The 21628-nt window shown below is 42.9% G+C and overlaps 1 protein-coding gene across 1 annotated transcript in view; it reads left to right on the top strand.

Annotated features, from left to right (window-relative positions):
* The window catches only part of LOC139404746 (fibrillin-2-like), a gene marked incomplete at its 3' end in the record, with an annotated part of 232358 nt that overhangs the window by 32052 nt on the left and 178678 nt on the right, over window positions 1-21628 (top strand). The window contains exons 4-6 of the mRNA XM_071147349.1: window positions 1262-1268; window positions 5013-5210; window positions 18685-18810. Coding sequence (XP_071003450.1) covers window positions 1262-1268; window positions 5013-5210; window positions 18685-18810 — 331 coding nt within the window. The remainder of the gene's footprint in view (window positions 1-1261; window positions 1269-5012; window positions 5211-18684; window positions 18811-21628) is intronic.

Raw genomic sequence — 21628 nt, 5'->3', positions numbered from 1 at the left:
TTATAAATAGCTTAACTTGACCCTCAATTACCTTAAACGAGCCTCCTATTTACTTGCTATATACACCATGAAAGAGACTAGTTCTTTGCTAGCAACTTAACAGCAAAACCTGCTGTAGATAAGCTAAACAGTCGAGCAAAATAGCTCATCGATATTGGCTTTTCAAAATTAGCCTATCAAAATTGGCCTATCAAAATTAGCATATCAAATTTAGCCTATCAAAAGTCAAGACATGATTATTCACTTTGACCTATTTTTTCTTTTAACTATCTCTCAATATCCACATTTGGTTCAAAAGGTCTGTTGGGACATGCAGCACTGCTACTACATCACTGTAGTACTGCCACGGTAGCGTTTCATTATATAAAGATACTATATTTAGTACTGTAACATGTGTCATACTGACTGACTGTCCATATAGGCCCGTATTCTCACTAAATCTGGACGCTTAACTGGAATTTCCGCTCACATTGACGTCAACCAATTTGTCCTCCCTCATCCAACTCTGAATTGGCTGGGCCCATGGTCATCTAACTGAAACGGCCTGTGATGTCATCCACTCTAATGGGATAGATGTTTGGTGTCTAACATCCTGTGTGGACCAACAGCTCTTTTCACTCTCACTCACTCACTCACACACTCACACACTTACTCTCACTCACTCGGTTACTCACTTACTCACTCTGTCCCAGTTGGCCGCAGCCCTTCTTTGTAAATGTTTATAATTCAGTTAAAATGGTTTGGGCCTGTAATGAAGTAGCACCATGTTTAGACCTGCACTCAGAGTTTCTGTCAGAGCCCCCACCTCTCCTCGCTCTCTTTATCTGTCTCTTCCCCCCCCCCCTCTCCTTCTATCTCTATCTCTGTCTTCTCTCTCTCTCTCTCTCCGTCTCTCTCTTTCCCCCCCTCTCCTTCTATCTCTATCTCTGTCTTCTCTCTCTCTCTCCGTCTCTCTCTTTCTCTCTCTCTTTCCCTCTCTTCTCTATCAATTCAATGAATTTAATTTCAAAGGGCTTTATTGGCATGGGAAACATATGTTTACATTGCCAAGGCAAGTGAAATGGATAAACAAATCTCTCTCTCTCTCTCTCTCTCTCTCTCTCTCTCTCTCTCTCTCTCTCTGTGTCTCTCTCTGTGTCTCTCTCTGTCTCTCTCTCTGTCTCTCTCTCTGTCTCTCTCTCTGTCTCTCTCTCTGTGTCTCTCTCTCTGTCTCTCTCTGTGTCTCTCTCTCTCTGTTTCTCTCTCTCTGTTTCTCTCTCAGTGCAGAAGTATTGATGTGTTTCCTGACATGTAAAATGACACACAGACAAACGTGTTAAACAGTAGATGTGGGTTTGGGCCATATCAACATTGCTTTCTTTTTGACAGGAAAAAAACAATTCTTCATGAAACAACTTTGTTTGAATTTGAGAAAAGCTATTCCTCTGAAAATTGTCTCAGATCTGAGCTTGGACAAGACGCACAGCATACATCATTACGCACAGCATACATTATTGGACACTGTCTGTATACACTTACCATATGGGGTGGCAGGTTGCCTAGTGGTTAGAGCGATCAAATCCCTGAGCTGACAAGGTAAAAAATCTGTTTTTCTGCCCCTGAACAAGGCAGTTAACCCACTGTTCCCCAGTAGGCCATCGTTGTAAATAAGAATTTGTTCTTAACTGACTTGCCTAGTTAAATAAAGGTTACATTTAAATATTTGATTGATAGTTAATAAAGCTAATATAATTAAACCAAAGTTGATGGTATTAGATTGAAAAAATGACATAAGAATGTTTTAAGAAACCATAGTTACAGATGATGTTACCTCATTTCACCTTTTAATTTTCGGCCAGGCAGGCTAGCGTGTTTCGGCAGTTATGCCTTCATCAGCTCTGTCAATTATTATGTGGATTATAATTAATGGAATTTTTTTGTAAGGGTTGATACATTTTTCTTTAGTGGAAATCAAGTCTGACATTTTATAGTGGAAATTACAAACTTTTTTCAAGCCTTTTTGAACCTCGAATATACTACAAGTTTGCATTTCCTGCTGTGCCTTCTCACCAACAAACGAGTGATCAAATTAATATTCTACATCTGTAGTTGTGATGTACTGTATTGCTACGTCTTTGGATGTGTTTGCCATCTACTCCGAGGTTTTCCCTTTGTGGTAATCTAAGACCAAAGCCAACATTCACTTCTGTAGGAATGAATGCCCATTTTTATAAGCAACATGTAAAATGTTACTAATGTGGAAAAGTGAAATAGTGCTTAGGGTCTCATCTTCACCCCGGCTCCACCCCTCATCTCCACCCCGGCTCCACCCTTCATCTCCACCCCGGCTCCACCCCTCATCTCCACCCCGGCTCCACCCCTCATCTCCACCCCGGCTCCACCCCTCATCTCCACTCCGGCTCCACCCCTCATCTCCACCCCGGCTCCACCCCTCATCTCCACCCCGGCTCCACCCCTCATCTCCACCCCGGCTCCACCCCTCATCTCCACTCCGGCTCCACCCCTCATCTCCACCCCGGCTCCACCCCTCATCTCCACCCCGGCTCCACCCCTCATCTCCACCCCTCATCTCCACCCCTCATCTCCACCCCGGCTCCACCCCTCATCTCCACCCCTCATCTCCACCCCGGCTCCACCCCTCATCTCCACCCCGGCTCCACCCCTCATCTCCACCCCTCATCTCCACCCCTCATCTCAACCCCGGCTTCACCCCTCATCTCCACCCCTCATCTCCACCCCTCATCTCCACCCCTCATCCACCCCTCATCTCCACCCCTCATCTCCACCCCAGCTCCACCCCTCATCTCAACCCCGGCTCCACCCCTCATCTCCACCCCTCATCTCCACCCCTCATCTCCACCCCTCATCTCCACCCCGGCTCCACCCCTCATCTCCACCCCTCATCTCCACCCCTCATCTCCACCCCTCATCTCCACCCCGGCTCCACCCCTCATCTCCACCCCTCATCTCCACCCCTCATCTCCACCCCTCATCTCCACCCCTCATCTCATCTCATATTTCCACCTTTATCTGTCTCCTCTTCATTCATTCTCTGTCAATAAACAATACAAATAAAAAAGGATAGGGGAAATCTACTCTCATTAGGAACGTCGTCAAAATAGAAGAGGGCCTAGAACTGATCCTTGAGGAACCCCCATTCTACTTTTCTGGCCTGAAGATCTGATGTTATTGAATACTAACATTGCTCTTTGTTCTTCAGATAAGTTTTAAATCATGCATCACATAAGTAAACAAGCTCCCTTTAAAATAAAGGAAAAATGTAGAGTACAGTATCTATGAAAATGACAGCTGACTTAGCATATTCAGTATAAAACTGTTATGAAGGAGAGCTAGAGTTACATCGACTAACCTGTACCCCTGCACATTAACTCGGTACACATTTTTTACTTATATTTAGTAAATGTTTTCTTAACTCTATTTCTTGAATTGCATTGTTGGTTAAGAGCTTGTAAGTAAGCATTCAGTGCTTGTGACTAATACAATCTGATTTGATTTGATTAGAGGTCTATCACATTGCTAACCAACAGTATCCCTAACAAAGCAATGTTTTTTTATGTTAGCCTTGCAGACAACACCGTTATGTTAGCCTTGTAGACAACACCGTTATGTTAGCCTTGTAGACAACACCATTATGTTAGCCTTGTAGACAACACCATTATGTTAGTCTTGTAGACAACATCGTTATGTTAGCCTCGTAGACAACACCATTATGTTAGCCTTGTAGACAACACCGTTATGTGAGCCTTGTAGACAACACCATTATGTTAGCCTTGTAGACAACACCATTATGTTAGCCTTGTAGACAACACCATTATGTTAGCCTTGTAGACAACACCATCATGTGAGCCTTGTAGACAACACCATTATGTTAATCTTGTAGCAGATATAGATACGAGAGGCTCTCCAGTGCTTCCAAAAATGTTGTTACATTACAACCTTATCCCCAAGAACACAGTGGCCTCCATCATTCTTAAATGGTAGAAGTTTGGATCCACCAAGACTCTTCCTAGAGCTGGCCGCCCGTCTGAACTGAGCAATCGGGGGAAAGGCCCTTGGTCAGGGAGGTGACCAAGAACCCGATGGTCACTCTGACAGAGCTCCAGAGTTCCTCTGTGAAGGAACCTTGCAGAAGGACAACCATCTCTGCTGCACATAATCAATCAGACCTTTATGGTAGAGTGGCCAGACGGAAGCCACTCCTTGACAGCTCGCTTGGAGTTTGCCAAAAGGCAACTAAAGGACTCTCAGACCATGAGAAACAAGATTCTCTGGTCTGATGAAACCAAGATTGAACTCTTTGGTCTGAATGCCAAGCGTCACGTCTGGAGGAAACCTTGCACCATCCCTACGGTGAAGCATGGTGGTGGCAGCATCATGCTGTGGGGATGTTTTTCAACGGCAGGGACTGGCAGACTAGTCAGGATCGAGGGAAAGATGAACGGAGAAAAGTACAGAGAGATCCTTGATGAAAACCTGCTACAGAGCGCTCAGGACCTCAGACTGGGGCGAAGGTTCACCTTCCAACAGGACAAAGACCCTAAGCACACAGCCAAGACAATGCAGGAGTGGCTTCGGGGCAAGTCTCTGAATGTCCTTGAGTAGCCTAGCCATAGGCCGGACATGAACCCGATCAAACATCTCTGGAGAGACCTGAACACCCCAAATACAGGTGTGTCAAGCTTGTAGCGTCATACCCAAGAAGACTCGAGGCTGTAATCGTTGCCAAAGGTGCTTCAACAAAGCACTGAGTAAAGGGTCTGAGTACTTATGTAAATGTGATATTTCCATTTGTTCTTTTTTATACATTTGCAAAAATGTCTAAAAACCTGTTTTTGCTTTGTCATTAAGGGGTATTGTGTGTAGCTTAATGAGGGGGGGGGGGGGCGATTTAATCCATTTTATAATCTGTCTGTAACGTCACAAAATGTTGGGTTTGAATGCACTGTAACTACTTCTATTGCTTCTAATGGAATCCCCTTGCTCTCTCCCAGACTACAGGACAGGCCCGTGCTTCACCAAGGTCAGCAACCAGATGTGCCAGGGCCAGGTGAGTGGCATCGTGTGCACCAAGACCCTGTGCTGTGCCACGGTGGGGCGTGCCTGGGGACACCCCTGCGAGATGTGTCCGGCCCAGCCCCAGCCATGCCGCCGAGGCTTCATCCCCAACATACGCACCGGAGCCTGCCAGGGTGAGGAGTGGGATACGTCAAGATTAAACTAGCTTTCCAATATTTTTTAATTAATTAAGTAATTCATTGGACACACTTTTTTTGTCAAGTGTTTGTGAAGTTTGGTCCAATTTTTTGTTTGTTTTCGTCGAATTGTGTTCACATAAGGTCAAAATCAAGATAACTGGCTGAGCTAAATGTATAATTATAGGATGAGAGGTGTAGCCACAATTGATAATGCATAAACAATTATCAACATGTAATTACACAAACAGCAAATGTCCACTACAATGTGCATTGCAGATCATTTTAGCCACAGTTTTTGAAAAAGCATTTGAAAACAAAGACATTGGACCAGCTGAGGTCAAATGCCAGCCTTGTTATCCAGTTCATTGTCACCTGACCTGGGAATGCCCCCCACAGACACACCCACAGGTCTCTATTGAATTCTAATGGGCCTTGCTCTGAGAGGGATGGGTGAAGGGGCCTAAATATTCATTAGGATGATGACACACACACACACACACCAGGCTTTGCGTCTCTCGTCTGCTGACGGACTAAGGGTCCTGAGTCAGTCAATTCAGGAAGAGATTTTAATTAAATATTTTTAAAAATGAAGACTTGTCACATAAATAGTTTCTCTCTTTTCAGCTTATTGAGAAATCATTGAAAATAGATGCAATTTTTCAATAATTGAATTGGCCTGAACCCTGGTGTGTGTGTGTGTGTGTGTGTGTGTATGTGTGTGTGTGTGTGTGTGTGTGCGTGTGTGTGTGTGTGTGTGTGCATGTCACTGCATTGTTAGAGGCAATATTTCACACCACCCTCACCCCCCAAAAGCCTTTTGTGAACTCTTGACTCTTTTTTTTCTCTCTCTTCCAAGCTCTGACTTTGCTGATAGCTACTTTATTGAGGAAAAATGTACTTATTATGACTGTGATATGTGGTTGTCCCACCTAGCTATCTTAAGATGAACGCACTAAATGTAAGTCGCTCTGGATAAGAATGTCTGCGAAATGACTAAAATGTGAAATATTTAACGTTAGATAATAACGAACAAACTTACTACGCGGCCATGACGTCATGACCTCTCGACGTTCGTCACATTAACACTGCACCGGTGCTAGAGCACGGCCATTTTGAAAAGTAACTTTTGAACCAACTGTCAAACTGACCAACTGTCAAATAGCAGATCTTGACGATGGGCATATCGGAAATGTAGGGTTCCATTACAGACGCAGAGCATAAATCCCTCCTTAGCGTTTCTAATCCCCTCCTGTGGTAAAACAGTGAAGGTCCCTCTCTGTGTTTTATTGCAGTATTTTGTATAAAGGACTTTAAAAGAGTGCAGACGTTCTCCTATCGTGTCTAGGGTCTCATAGAGTGACAAGTGAATGAATGAACAAGTGAATGGGAGTGAAAACCTCAGGTCACTAAAAGGTCAACCTAAAGCTACTCCCTCCTGACAATATCAACTAAACAGAAGCACCGTTCATGACACTTCCTAATCTCCACTCTCCAGCACTGCCTCTGTGAATAAGTAACTGCCCATGGAAAGAGGAAGGGAGGGATAGACAGAGAGAAATAGAGAAAGCATGGAGGGGGGAGGGACTAAATGGGGGGAGAGAATGCATGGAGGGAGGGAGTGAGGGAGGGAAATTGAGAGAGCCAGAGAGAGAGGAGGGATTAGAATGGGAGAGTCAGTCCATAAAGGTATTGAGAGAATGAGGTAGAAGTAGTGATGTCCCCTTGAACATTTTATAAAGACCCTTCCATGCAGCAGTGGATGTAGTTGGAAGATGTGCTGTGTTGGGTCTACACAGCCTTGGTGCTGTCTCGGTTGAAGGAGTGAATGAACAGCTAGGTGTTAAATCTCCTGTAAAGCCCTCGCACCCCGCCTAGTGCCATGGCGACCGTCCGCCCACTGCCACGGCAACAAGGAGGTGCCTGTAAAGCCCCCGTCGAGCAGTGACGTGAGGTCAGAATGAGAGAGAGAGAGAGGGAGAGAGCGAGGGGGGTGGGGGGATAGAGCGAGATATGAATATACAGTACCTTCGGAAAGTATTCAGACCCCTTGACTTTTTTGATAGGATACAGCCTTATTCTAAAATGGATTAAGTAGTTCCCCCCCCTCATCAATCTACACACAACCCAAATTGACAAAGCAAAAACAGGTTTTTAGAATTTTTTGCTAATTTATAAAAAATAAAAAACTGAAATATTAAATTTATGTAAGTATTCAGACCCTTTACTCAGTACTTTGTTGAAGTACCTTTGGCAGCGATTTCAGCCTTGAGTCTTCTTGAGTATGACGCTACAAGCTTGGCACACATGTCAATTGGGGAGTTTCTCCCATTCTTTTCTGCTCTGTCAGGTTGGATGGGGAGCGTTGCTGCACAGCTATTTTCAGGTCTCTGCAGCAATGTTCGATCAGGTTTAAGTCTGGGCTCTGGCTGGGCCACTCAAGGACATTCAGAGACTTGTCCCAAAGCCACTTAGCTGTGTGCTAAGGGTCGTTGTCCTGTTGGAAGGTGAACCTTCGCCCTAGTCTGAGGTCCTGAGCACTCTGGAGCAGGTTTTCAACAAGGATCTCTCTGTACATTTCTCTGTTCAACTTTGCCTCGATCCTGACTAGTCTCCCAGTCCCGGCCGCTGAAAAACATCACCACAGATTGATGCTGCCACCACCATGCTTCACCGTAGGGATGGTGCAAGGTTTCCTCCAGACGTGACGCTTGGCATGCAGGCCAAAGGGTTCAATCTTTGCATCAGACCAGAGTTGCATCAGACCAGAGAATCCTTTAATTGCCTTTTGGCAAACTGCAAGCAGGCTGTCAACTGCCTTTTACTGAGGAGTGGCTTCCATCTGGCCAGTCTACCATTAAAAGGCCTAATTGGTGGAGTGATGCTTAGATGGTTGTCCTACTGGAAGTTTATCCCATTTCCACAGAGGAACTTTGGTGCTCTGTCAGAGTGACCATCGGGTTCTTGGTCACCTCCTTGACCAAGGAAGGCCCTTCTTCCCCGATTGCTCAGTTCGGCCAGGCGGCCAGCTCTAGGAAGAGTCTTGGTGTTTCCAAACTTCTTCCATTTAAGAATGATGGAGGCCACTGTGTTCTTGGGGACCTTCAATGCTGCAGAAATGTGTTGGTACCCTTCCCCAGATCTGTGCCTCGACACAATCCTGTCTCAGAGCTCTACGGACAATTCCGTCGACCTCATAGCTTGGTTTTTGCTCTGACATGCACTGTCAATTTTGGGACCTTATATAGACAGGTTTGTGCCTTTCCAAATCATGTCCAATCAATTGAATTTATCACAGGTGGACTCCAATCAAGTTGTAGAAACATCTCAAGGATGATCAATGGAAACAGGATGCACCTGAGCTCAATTTCAAGTCTCATAGCAAAGGGTCTGAATATTTATGTAAATGAGGCTTTTCTGTTCTAATTTTCTTTGTTAATGTACAAACATGTCTAAAAACCTGTTTTCACTTTGTCATTATGGGGGATTGTGATGTCATTATGGGGTATTGTGATGTCATTATGGGGGATTGTGATGTCATTATGGGGGATTGTGATGTCATTATGGGGGATTGTGATGTCATTATGGGGTATTGTGATGTCATTATGGGGGATTGTGATGTCATTATGGGGTATTGTGATGTCATTATGGGGGATTGTGATGTCATTATGGGGGATTGTGATGTCATTATGGGGGATTGTGATGTCATTATGGGGGATTGTGATGTCATTATGGGGGATTGTGGTGTCATTATGGGGGATTGTGATGTCATTATGGGGGATTGTGATGTCATTATGGGGGATTGTGATGTCTGATCTACATGTACCTATATCTACATCTGATCTACATGTACCTATATCTACATCTGATCTACATTTATCTATATCTACATCTGATCTACATGTGCCTATATCTACATCTGATCTACATGTGCCTATATCTACATCTGATCTACATGTACCTATATCTACATCTGATCTACATGTACCTATATCTACATCTGATCTACATGTACCTATATCTACATCTGATCTACATGTACCTATATCTACATCTGATCTACATGTACCTATATCTACATCTGATCTACATGTACCTATATCTACATCGGATCTACATGTACCTATATCTACATCTGATCTACATTTACCTATATCTACATCTGATCTACATGTACCTATATCTACATCTGATCTACATGTACCTATATCTACATCTGATCTACATGTACCTATATCTACATGTACCTATATCTACATCTGATCTACATGTACCTATATCTACATCTGATCTACATGTACCTATATCTACATCTGATCTACATTTACCTATATCTACATCTGATCTACATGTACCTATATCTACATCTGATCTACATTTACCTATATCTACATCTGATCTACATTTACCTATATCTACATCTGATCTACATTTACCTATATCTACATCTGATCTACATGTACCTATATCTACATCTGATCTACATGTACCTATATCTACATCTGATCTACATTTACCTATATCTACATCTGATCTACATGTACCTATATCTACATCTGATCTACATGTACCTATATCTACATCGGATCTACATGTACCTATATCTACATCTGATCTACATTTACCTATATCTACATCTGATCTACATGTACCTATATCTACATCTGATCTACATGTACCTATATCTACATCTGATCTACATGTACCTATATCTACATGTACCTATATCTACATCTGATCTACATGTACCTATATCTACATCTGATCTACATGTACCTATATCTACATCTGATCTACATGTACCTATATCTACATCTGATCTACATGTACCTATATCTACATCTGATCTACATTTACCTATATCTACATCTGATCTACATTTACCTATATCTACATCTGATGTACATGTACCTATATCTACATCTGATCTACATGTACCTATATCTACATCTGATCTACATGTACCTATATCTACATCTGATCTACATTTACCTATATCTACATCTGATCTACATTTACCTATATCTACATCTGATCTACATTTACCTATATCTACATCGGATCTACATGTTCCTATATCTACATCTGATCTACATTTACCTATATCTACATCTGATCTACATTTACCTATATCTACATCTGATCTACATGTACCTATATCTACATCGGATCTACATGTGCCTATATCTACATCTGATCTACATTTACCTATATCTACATCTGATCTACATTTACCTATATCTACATCTGATGTACATGTACCTATATCTACATCTGATCTACATTTACCTATATCTACATCTGATCTACATTTACCTATATCTACATCTGATCTACATGTACCTATATCTACATCTGATCTACATTTACCTATATCTACATCTGATCTACATGTACCTATATCTACATCTGATCTACATTTACCTATATCTACATCGGATCTACATGTACCTATATCTACATCTGATCTACATTTACCTATATCTACATCTGATCTACATGTACCTATATCTACATCTGATGTACATGTACCTATATCTACATCTGATCTACATGTACCTATATCTACATCTGATCTACATGTACCTATATCTACATCTGATCTACATGTACCTATATCTACATTGGATCTACATGTACCTATATCTACATCTGATCTACATTTACCTATATCTACATCTGATCTACATTTACCTATATCTACATCTGATCTACATTTACCTATATCTACATCTGATCTACATGTACCCATATCTACATGTACCTATATCCACTGACAAAGAAATGATCCGTCTATAATTTTAATGGTAGGTTTATTTGAACAGTGAGAGACAGAATAACAACAAAAAAATCCAGAAAAACGCATGTCAAAAATGTTATAAATTGATTTGCATTTTAATGAGGGAAATAAGTATTTGACCCCTCTGCAAAACATGACTTAGTACTTGGTGGCAAAACCCTTGTTGGCAATCACAGAGGTCAGACGTTTCTTGTAGTTTGCACACATCTCAGGAGGGATTTTGTCCCACTCCTCTTTGCAGATCTTCTCCAAGTCATTAAGGTTTCGAGGCTGACGTTTGGCAACTCGAACCTTCAGCTCCCTCCACAGATTTTCTATGGGATTAAGGTCTGGAGACTGGCTAGTCCAGGACCTTAATGTACTTCTCCTTGAGCCACTCCTTTGTTGCCTTGGCCGTGTGTTTTGGGTCATTGTCATGCTGGAATACCCATTCACAACCCATTTTCAATGCCCTGGCTGAAGGAAGGAGGTTCTCACCCAAGATTTGACGGTACATGGCCCCGATCGTCCCTTTGATGCGGTGAAGTTGTCCTGTCCCCTTAGTAGAAAAACACCCCCAATGCATAATGTTTCCACCTCCATGTTTGACGGTGGGGATGGTGTTCTTGGGGTCATAGGCAGCATTCCTCCTCCTCCAAACACGGAGAGTTGAGTTGATGCCAAAGAGCTACATTTTGGTCTCATCTGACCACAACACTTTCATCCAGTTGTCCTCTGAATCATTCAGATGTTCATTGGCAAATTTCAGACGGGCATGTATATGGGCTTTCTTGAGCAGGGGGACCTTGCGGGCGCTGCAGGATTTCAGTCCTTCACGGCGTAGTGTGTTACCAATTGTTTTCTTGTTGACTATGGTCCCAAATGCCTTGAGGTCATTGACAAGATCCTCCTCCCCTGTAGTTCTGAGCTGATTCCTCACCGTTCTCATGATCATTGCAACTCCACGAGGTGAGATCTTGCCGAGGGAGATTGACAGTTCTTTTATGTTTCTTCCATTTGCGAATAATCGCACCAGCTGTTGTCACCTCACCAAGCTGCTTGGCGATGGTCTTGTACCCCATTCCAGCCTTGTGTAGGTCTACAATCTTGTCCCTGACATCCTTGGAGAGCTCTTTGGTCTTGGCCATGGTGGAGCATTTGGAATCTGATTGACTGATAGCTTCTGTGGACAGGTTTCTTTTATACAGGTAACAAGCTCCCATTAAGAGTGTGCTCCTAATCTCAGCTCGTTACCTGTATAAAAAACACCTGGGAGCCAGAAATCTTTCTGATTAAGAGGGGGTCAAATACTTATTTCCCTCATTAAAATGCAAATCAATTTATAACATTTTTGACATGCGTTTTTCTGGATTTTTTTGTTGTTATCCTGTCTCTCACTGTTCAAATAAACCTACCATTAAAATTATAGACGGATCATTTCTTTGTCAGTGGGCAAACGTACAAAATCAGCAGGGGATCAAATACGTTTTTCCCTCACTGTACCTATATCTACATCTGATCTACATGTACCTATATCTACATCTGATCTACATGTACATATCGCTACATCTGATCTACATGTACCTATATCTACATCTGATCTACATGTACCTACAGTGGGGAGAACAAGTATTTGGTACACTGCCGATTTTGCAGGTTTTCCTACTTACAAAGCATGTAGAGGTCTGTAATTTGTATCATAGGTATACTTCAACTGTGAGAGACAGAATCTAAAACAAAAATCCAGAAAATCACATTGTATGTTTTTTTAAGTAATTAATTTGCATTTTATTGCATGACATAAGCATTTGATACATCAGAAAAGCAGAACTTAATATTTGGTACAGAAACCTTTGTTTGCAATTACAGAGATCATATCTTTCCTGTAGTTCTTGACCAGGGTTGCACACACTGCAGCAGGGATTTTGGCCCACTCCTCCATACAGTCCTTCTCCAGATCCTTCAGGTTTCGGGGCTGTCGCTGGGCAATACGGACTTTCAGCTCCCTCCAAAGATGTTCTATTGGGTTCAGGTCTGGAGACTGGCTAGGCCACTCCAGGACCTTGAGATGCTTCTTACGGAGCCACTCCTTTGTTGCCCTGGCTGTGTGTTTCGTGCATGTTGTCATGCTGGAAGACCCAGCCACGACCCATCTTCAATGCTCTTACTGAGGGAAGGAGGTTGTTGGCCAAGATCTCGCGATACATTGCCCAATCCATCCTCCCCTCAATAGGGTGCAGTCGTCCTGTCCCCTTTGCAGAAAAGCATCCCCAAAGAATGATGTTTCCACCTCCATGCTTCACGGTTGGGAGGGTGTTCTTGGGGTTGTACTCATCCTTCTTCTTCCCCCAAACACGGCGAGTGGAGTTTAGATCAAAAGCTCTATTTTTGTCTCATCAGACCACATGACCTTCTCCCATTCCTCCTCTGGATCATCCAGATGGTCATTGGAAAACTTCAGACGGGCCTGTACATGCGCTGGCTTGAGCAGGGGGACCTTGCGTGCGCTGGAGGATTTTAATCCATGACGGCGTAGTGTGTTACTAATGGTTTTCTTTAAGACTGTGGTCCCAGCTCTCTTCAGGTCATTGACAAGGTCCTACCGTGTAGTTCTGGGCTGATCCCTCACCTTCCTCATGATCATTGATGCCCCACAAGGTGAGATCTTGCATGGAGCCCCAGACCAAGGGTGATTGACCGTCATCTTGAACTTCTTCCATTTTCTAATAATTGCGCCAACAGTTGTTGCCTTCTCACCAAGCTGCTTGTCTATTGTCCTGTAGCCCATCCCAGCCTTGTGCAGATCTACAATTGTATCCCTGATGTCCTTACACAGCTCTCTGGTCTTGGCCATTGTGGAGAGGTTGGAGTCTGTTTGATTGAGTGTGTGGACAGGTGTCTTTTATACAGGTAACAAGTTCAAACAGGTGCAGTTAATACAGGTAATGAGTGGAGAACAGGAGGGCTTCTTAAAGAAAAACTAACAGGTCTGTGAGAGCCGGAATTCTTACTGGTTGGTAGGTGATCAAATACTTATGTCATGCAATAAAATGCAAATTAATTACTTAAAAATCATACAATGTGATTTTCTGGATTTTTGTTTTAGATTCCGTCTCTCACAGTTGAAGTGTACCTGTGATAAAAAATTACTGACCTCTACATGCTTTGCAAGTAGGAAAAACTGCAAAATCGGCAGTGTATCAAATAGTACATTTACTTGATTTACATTTACCTATCATGTACACAAATACAGCAAATATAACTCTGCTTTGCAGATGTTAGTAAAGAATGAAGCCACAAACCAAAAAAAGCGTTAGGTGTGTTGTTTATTAACACCTCGTCGCCCCACCACCAATGTGGTAGACATTACGGCCAAGCCATTCCAGATGGCATACTGACACCAGTGTGGGGTGATGGGGAAGAAAAGGCTGCCATGCTGCAGTCTGAGACAAGCGTGGGTTAAATCACTGCAGTATGGAGCCATTCTCTCCATGTTTGAAATCCCTGCCAAGGAGTTTATGGGGAGCATCACGGGTCTGTGGTAGTCTCAACCTGACTGGAACATCAAAACCAAATATGTCCTAATATGTGCATGTGGTAGTCTCAACCTGACTGATGAGAGAGAGACAAGAGAGAGAGAGTGCTCATTCATCATCTAACTGAGCCTAGAGACATGCATGTTATGATATGCCAAAGCTAAAGCAGCCATTTTGGTTTGAGTGTATTGTAAATGCAATGAAAGATCTAAGCTAACCAAACCCTCCGATAGTCAACCGTTTCAACAGTTATAATAACAGTTATGATTCTTCGGGTTATCCAACTGCTCTACCAGAGATTACTACTGTGTATGGATTAACATGGGTAACTGGGATCTATCAGAGATTACTACTGTGTATGGATTAACATGGGTAACTGGGTAACTGGGATCTATCAGAGATTACTACTGTGTATGGATGAACATGGGTAACTGGAATCTATCAGAGATTACTATTGTATATGGATTAACATGGGTAACTGGGATCTATCAGAGATTACTACTGTGTATGGATTAACATGGGTAACTGGGATCTATCAGAGATTACTACTGTGTATGGATTAACATGGGTAACTGGGATCTATCAGAGATTACTACTGTATATGGATTAACATGGGTAACTGGGATCTATCAGAGATTACTACTGTATATAGATTAACATGGGTAACTGGGATCTATCAGAGATTACTACTGTGTATGGATTAACATGGGTAACTGGGATCTATCAGAGATTACTACTGTGTATGGATTAACATGGGTAACTGGGTAACTGGGATCTACCAGAGATTACTACTGTGTATGGATTAACATGGGTAACTGGGTAACTGGGATCTATCAGAGATTAGATACCACTAGAGACAGGTTGCTACTAGAGATACCACTAGAGACAGGTTGCTACTAGAGATACCACTAGAGACAGGTTGCTACTAGAGAAACCACTAGAGACAGGTTGCTACTACAGATACCACTAGAGACAGGTTGCTACTACAGATACCACTAGAGATAGGTTGCTACTACAGATACCACTAGAGACAGGTTGCTACTACAGATACCACTAGAGATAGGTTGCTACTACAGATACCACTAGAGACAGGTTGCTACTACAGATACCACTAGAGACAGGTTGCTACTACAGATACCACTAGAGACAGGTTTCTACTAGAGATATCACTAGAGATACCACTAGAGACAGGTTGCTACTGGAGATACCACTAGAGATAGGTTGCTACTACAGATACCACTAGAGACAGGTTGCTACTACAGATACCACTAGAGATAGGTTGCTACTACAGATACCACTAGAGATAGGTTGCTACTACAGATACCACTAGAGACAGGTTGCTACTACAGATACCACTAGAGATAGGTTGCTACTACAAATACCACTAGAGACAGGTTGCTACTACAGATACCACTAGAGACAGGTTGCTACTACAGATACCACTAGAGACAGGTTGCTACTACAGATACCACTAGAGACAGGTTTCTACTACAGATACCACTAGAGATAGGTTGCTACTACAGATACCACTAGAGACAGGTTGCTACTACAGATACCACTAGAGACAGGTTGCTACTACAGATACCACTAGAGACAGGTTGCTACTACAGATACCACTAGAGACAGGTTGCTACTACAGATACCACTAGAGATACCACTAGAGACAGGTTGCTACTGGAGATACCACTAGAGATAGGTTGCTACTACAGATACCACTAGAGACTGGTTGCTACTACAGATACCACTAGAGACAGGTTGCTACTACAGATACCACTAGAGACAGGTTGCTACTACAGATACCACTAGAGACAGGTTGCTACTACAGATATCACTAGAGAAACCACTAGAGACAGGTTGCTACTACAGATACCACTAGAGACAGGTTGCTACTACAGATACCACTAGAGATAGGTTGCTACTACAGATACCACTAGAGACAGGTTGCTACTACAGATACCACTAGAGACAAGTTGCTACTACAGATATCACTAGAGAAACCATTAGAGACAGGTTGCTACTACAGATACCACTAGAGACAGGTTGCTACTACAGATACCACTAGAGATAGGTTGCTACTACAGATACCACTAGAGACAGGTTGCTACTACAGATACCACTAGAGACAGGTTGCTACTACAGATACCACTAGAGACAGGTTTCTACTACAGATACCACTAGAGACAGGTTGCTACTACAGATATCACTAGAGATACCACTAGAGACAGGTTGCTACTGGAGATACCACTAGAGATAGGTTGCTACTACAGATACCACTAGAGACAGGTTGCTACTACAGATACCACTAGAGATATGTTGCTACTACAGATACCACTAGAGACAGGTTGCTACTACAGATACCACTAGAGACAGGTTGCTACTACAGATACCACTAGAGACAGGTTGCTACTACAGATATCACTAGAGAAACCACTAGAGACAGGTTGCTACTACAGATACCACTAGAGACAGGTTGCTACTACAGATACCACTAGAGATAGGTTGCTACTACAGATACCACTAGAGACAGGTTGCTACTACAGATACCACTAGAGACAGGTTGCTACTACAGATACCACTAGAGACAGGTTTCTACTACAGATACCACTAGAGACAGGTTGCTACTACAGATATCACTAGAGATACCACTAGAGACAGGTTGCTACTGGAGATACCACTAGAGATAGGTTGCTACTACAGATACCACTAGAGACAGGTTGCTACTACAGATACCACTAGAGATAGGTTGCTACTACAGATACCACTAGAGACAGGTTGCTACTACAGATACCACTAGAGACAGGTTGCTACTACAGATACCACTAGAGACAGGTTGCTACTACAGATATCACTACAGATACCACTAGAGACAGGTTGCTACTACAGATACCACTAGAGACAGGTTGCTACTACAGATACCACTAGAGACAGGTTGCTACTACAGATACCACAAACCATTTGGATACACACTGAGTTTACAAAACATTTTGAACACCTGCTCTAGTCGGTACCAGGTGGTTTGTTTCAACATACCAGGAGGTTTGTGTCAACGTACCAGGTGGTTTGTTTCAACATACCAGGCGGTTCGTGTCAACGTACCAGGCGGTTTGTGTCAACGTACCAGGTGGTTTGTTTCAACGTACCAGGCGGTTTGTGTCAACGTACCAGGCGGTTTGTGTCAACTTACCAGGCGGTTTGTGTCAACGTACCAGGCGATTTGTGTCAACGTACTAGGCGGTTTGTGTCAACATACCAGGCGGTTTGTGTTAGCGTACCAGGCGGTTTGTGTCAACGTACCAGGCGGTTTGTGTCAACGTACCAGGCGGTTTGTGTCAACTTACCAGGCGGTTTGTGTCAACATACCAGGCGGTTTGTGTCAACGTACCAGGTGGTTTGTGTCAATGCCGCTCAACAGTTTCCCGTGTGTATCAAGAATGATCCACCACCAGGCCTCCTTAGTGGTGCAGCAGTCTAAGGCACTGCATCACAGTGCTTGAGTTGTCACTACAGCCCCGGGTTCGATCCCAGGCTGTGTTACAGCCGGCCGTGACCGGGAGACCCATAAAGCGGCGCACATTTGGCCCAGCGTCGTCCGGGTTAGGGGAGGGTTTGGCTGGCCGGGATTTCCTTGTTCCATCCCACTCGTTGTGGCGTGCTGGGTGCCTGCAAGCTGACTTCGGTCAACAGTTGGATGGTGTTTCCTCTGACACACTGGTGCTTCTGGGTTAAGCGAGCAGTGTGTCAAGAAGCAGTGCGGCTTGGCAGAGTTGTGTTTCAGAGGATGCATGGCTGTTGAGTCTGTAGGGGAGTTGCAGCGATGGGACAAGAATGTAAATACCAATTGGGGAGATAAAGGGGTAAAAAGTACAACATAAAAAATAATGGTTTACCACCCAAAGGACCTCCAGCCAACTTGATGCTACTGGGAAGCATTGTCAACATTGGCCAGCATCCCTGTGGAATTCTGGCCCTGATGAGTTGAGGCTGTTCTGAGAGGGGGGGGGGGCAATTCAATGTTGTGAATATTAGCGTTTGGAATGAAACTCGAATTAGGATTCAATAAGGCTTCTAATTATGGAGACCGATTACATTTTACAGTGTGCAGCGTTGACCTGAACGCAGTTGTGGTTGTTTATGTGCTCCACTCTCATTTGCCCAGATGTTGACGAGTGCCAGGCCATCCCGGGACTCTGCCAGGGAGGAAATTGCATCAACACCGTGGGTTCGTACGAGTGCAAGTGTCCAGCTGGCCACAGGCAGAAAGAGGGCTCCCAGAAGTGCGAGGGTGAGTAACACAGGAAATGGTGGCGGACATTTGGGCTTAATTATACTTTTTTCTCTCATTTCCCTTTTTATCTAATTTACCGTTAAACCGCTCAAGATACACAATAATGGATATTGAAGTAAGATAAAAAAAATAATATTTTATCTTTATTTAACTAAGTAAGTCAGTTAAGAACAAATTCTTATTTTCAATGACGGTCTAGGAACAGTGGGTTAACTGCCTGTTCAGGGGCAGAACGACAGATTTGTACCTTGTCAGCTCAGGGATTTGAACTTGCAACCTTCCGGTGACTAGTCCAACGCTTTAACCACTCGGCTACCCTGTATAGTTTTGTTGGGTATTGTAATGAGTATTTCTTTAACATCCTAAGGAATATACAGAAGTCCACTACTTGAACCTTCAGAAAGTTTTCACACCCCTTGACTTTTTCCACATTTTGTTGTGTTACAAAGTGGGATTAAAATGGATTGAATTGTCAACGATCTACACAAAATAATCTGTAGTGTCAAAGTGGAAGAAACATTCTAAAATTTGAACAAAATATATGATAAATAAAACACTAATATGTCTTGGTTAGATAAGTATTCAACCCCCTGACTCAAACACATGTTAGAATCGCTTTTGGCAGTGATTACAGCTGTGAGTCTTTCTGGGTAAGTCTCTAAGAGCTTTCCACACCTGGATTGTGTAACATTTGCCCATTTTCCAAATCCTTCAAGCTCAGTCAAATTGGTTGTTGATCATTGCTAGACAAGCATTTTCAGGTCTTGCCATAGATTTTCGAGTAGATTTAAGTCAAAACTGTAACTCGGGCACTCAGGAACATTCATTGTCTTCTTGGTAAGCAACTCCAGTGTGGATTTGGCCTTGTGTTTTAGGTTATTGTCCTGCTGAATTAATCTCCCAGTGTCTAGTGGAAAGCAGACTGAACCAGGTTTTCCTCTAGGATTTGTTCCTGTGCTTAGCTCCATTCCGTTTATTTTTTATCCTAAAAAACGTCCTTAACGATTACGAGCATACCCTTATCATGATAACACTATGCTTGAAAATATGGAGAGAGGTACTCAATTATGTGTTGATTGGATTTGCCCCAAATATAACACTAAGTATTCAGTACAAAACCTTAAATGCTTTGCCAAATGTTTTGCTCTATTACTTTAGTGCCTTGTTGCAAACAGCTTAGTATTGTGGAATAACTACAATGTTGTTGATCAATCCTACGTTTTCTCATATCACAGCCATTAAACTCTGTTACTGTTTTAAAGTCCCCATTGGCCTCATGGGGAAGTTTCCTTCCTCTCCATCAACTGAGTTAGGAAGGACACCTGTATCTTTGTAGTGACTGGGTGTATTAATACACCATCCAAAGTGTAATTCAATACTCAAAAAGTAATTAATACTCACCATACTCAAAAGGAACATTCAATGTCTGCTTTTTATATTGATTTGAACTAGCAATGCACCAATGGCCTCATGGTGAAATCCCTGAGTGGTTTCCTTGTTCTCCGGCAACTGAGTTAGGAAGGACGCCTGTATCTTTGTAGTGACTGGGTGTATTGATACACCATCCAAAGTGTAATTCAATGTCAGACTTTTTTACCCGTCTACCAATAGGTGCCCTTCTTTGCGGGGCATTGGAAAATCTCCCTGTTCTTTTGTGGTTAAATCTGTGTTTAAAATTCACTGCTCGACTGAGTGACCTTACAGATAATTGTTATGTAAAACTCTATTGCACACAAGAGTGAGTCCATACAACCTATTAAGTAACTTGTTAAGCACATTTTTACTCCTGCCATAACAAAGGGGTTGAGTACTTATTGACTCAAGACATTTCAGCTTTTCATTTGTAATACATTTAAAAACAAATTTAAAAAAACATAATTCTACTTTGACATTATGGGGTATTTTGTGTAGGGCAGTGAACAAAAATCTAAATGTAATTCCATTTTAAATTCAGCCTGTAATACAACAAAATGTGGAAAAAGTCAAGGGGTGTGAAATCTTTGTGAACACACTGGGTACATGGAATGAAACAGTAAGATGATGTAGTGAGAAGTGGGTGAGAAGTGGGTGTTAGCAACATGATCTCATCAAATCTGGTCTATATGTAACGTTTGTCTAAACCGAAGCAAACGGCAGAACTGTGATTTATGGACATGCATCGTTACAATTATTTCTTTAGCTCGTAAAGATTATGACTGTATAGACCTCAAGAACCTCTAGGGTTAGGGTGAGTTATAGGCAGGGGTCTCCAACCCTGTTCCTGTAGAACTGCCCTCTTGTAGGTTTTAACTCCAACTCCAGTTGTAACTAACCTGGTTCAGTTTATCAACCAGCTAATTATTAGAATCAGGTGTTCTAGACTGGGGTTGGAGTGAAAATCTACAGGACAGTAGCTCACCAGGAACAGGGTTAAGGTTAACCTAGAGGACAGTAGCTCACCAGGAACAGGGTTAAGGTTAACCTAGAGGACAGTAGCTCTCCAGGAACAGGGTTGGAGTTGACCTACAGGATGGTAGCTTTCCAGGAACAGGGTTGGAGTTGACCTACAGGATAGTAGCTTTCCAGGAACAGGGTTGGAGTTAACCTACAGGACGGTAGCTCTCCAGGAACAGGGTTAAGGTTAACCTAGAGGACAGTAGCTCTCCAGGAACAGGGTTAAGGTTAACCTAGAGGACAGTAGCTCACCAGGAACAGGGTTAAGGTTAACCTAGAGGACAGTAGCTCTCCAGGAACAGGGTTGGAGTTGACCTACAGGACGGTAGCTCTCTAGGAACAGGGTTGGAGTTGACCTACAGGACGGTAGCTCTCCAGGAAC

Source organism: Oncorhynchus clarkii, unplaced genomic scaffold (assembly GCF_045791955.1).
Source record: "Oncorhynchus clarkii lewisi isolate Uvic-CL-2024 unplaced genomic scaffold, UVic_Ocla_1.0 unplaced_contig_1240_pilon_pilon, whole genome shotgun sequence".
NCBI classification, from domain to species: domain Eukaryota; kingdom Metazoa; phylum Chordata; class Actinopteri; order Salmoniformes; family Salmonidae; genus Oncorhynchus; species Oncorhynchus clarkii.
The sequence above is the reverse complement of the archived record's forward strand: the minus strand, read 5'-3'. Positions and strand labels throughout refer to the sequence as shown.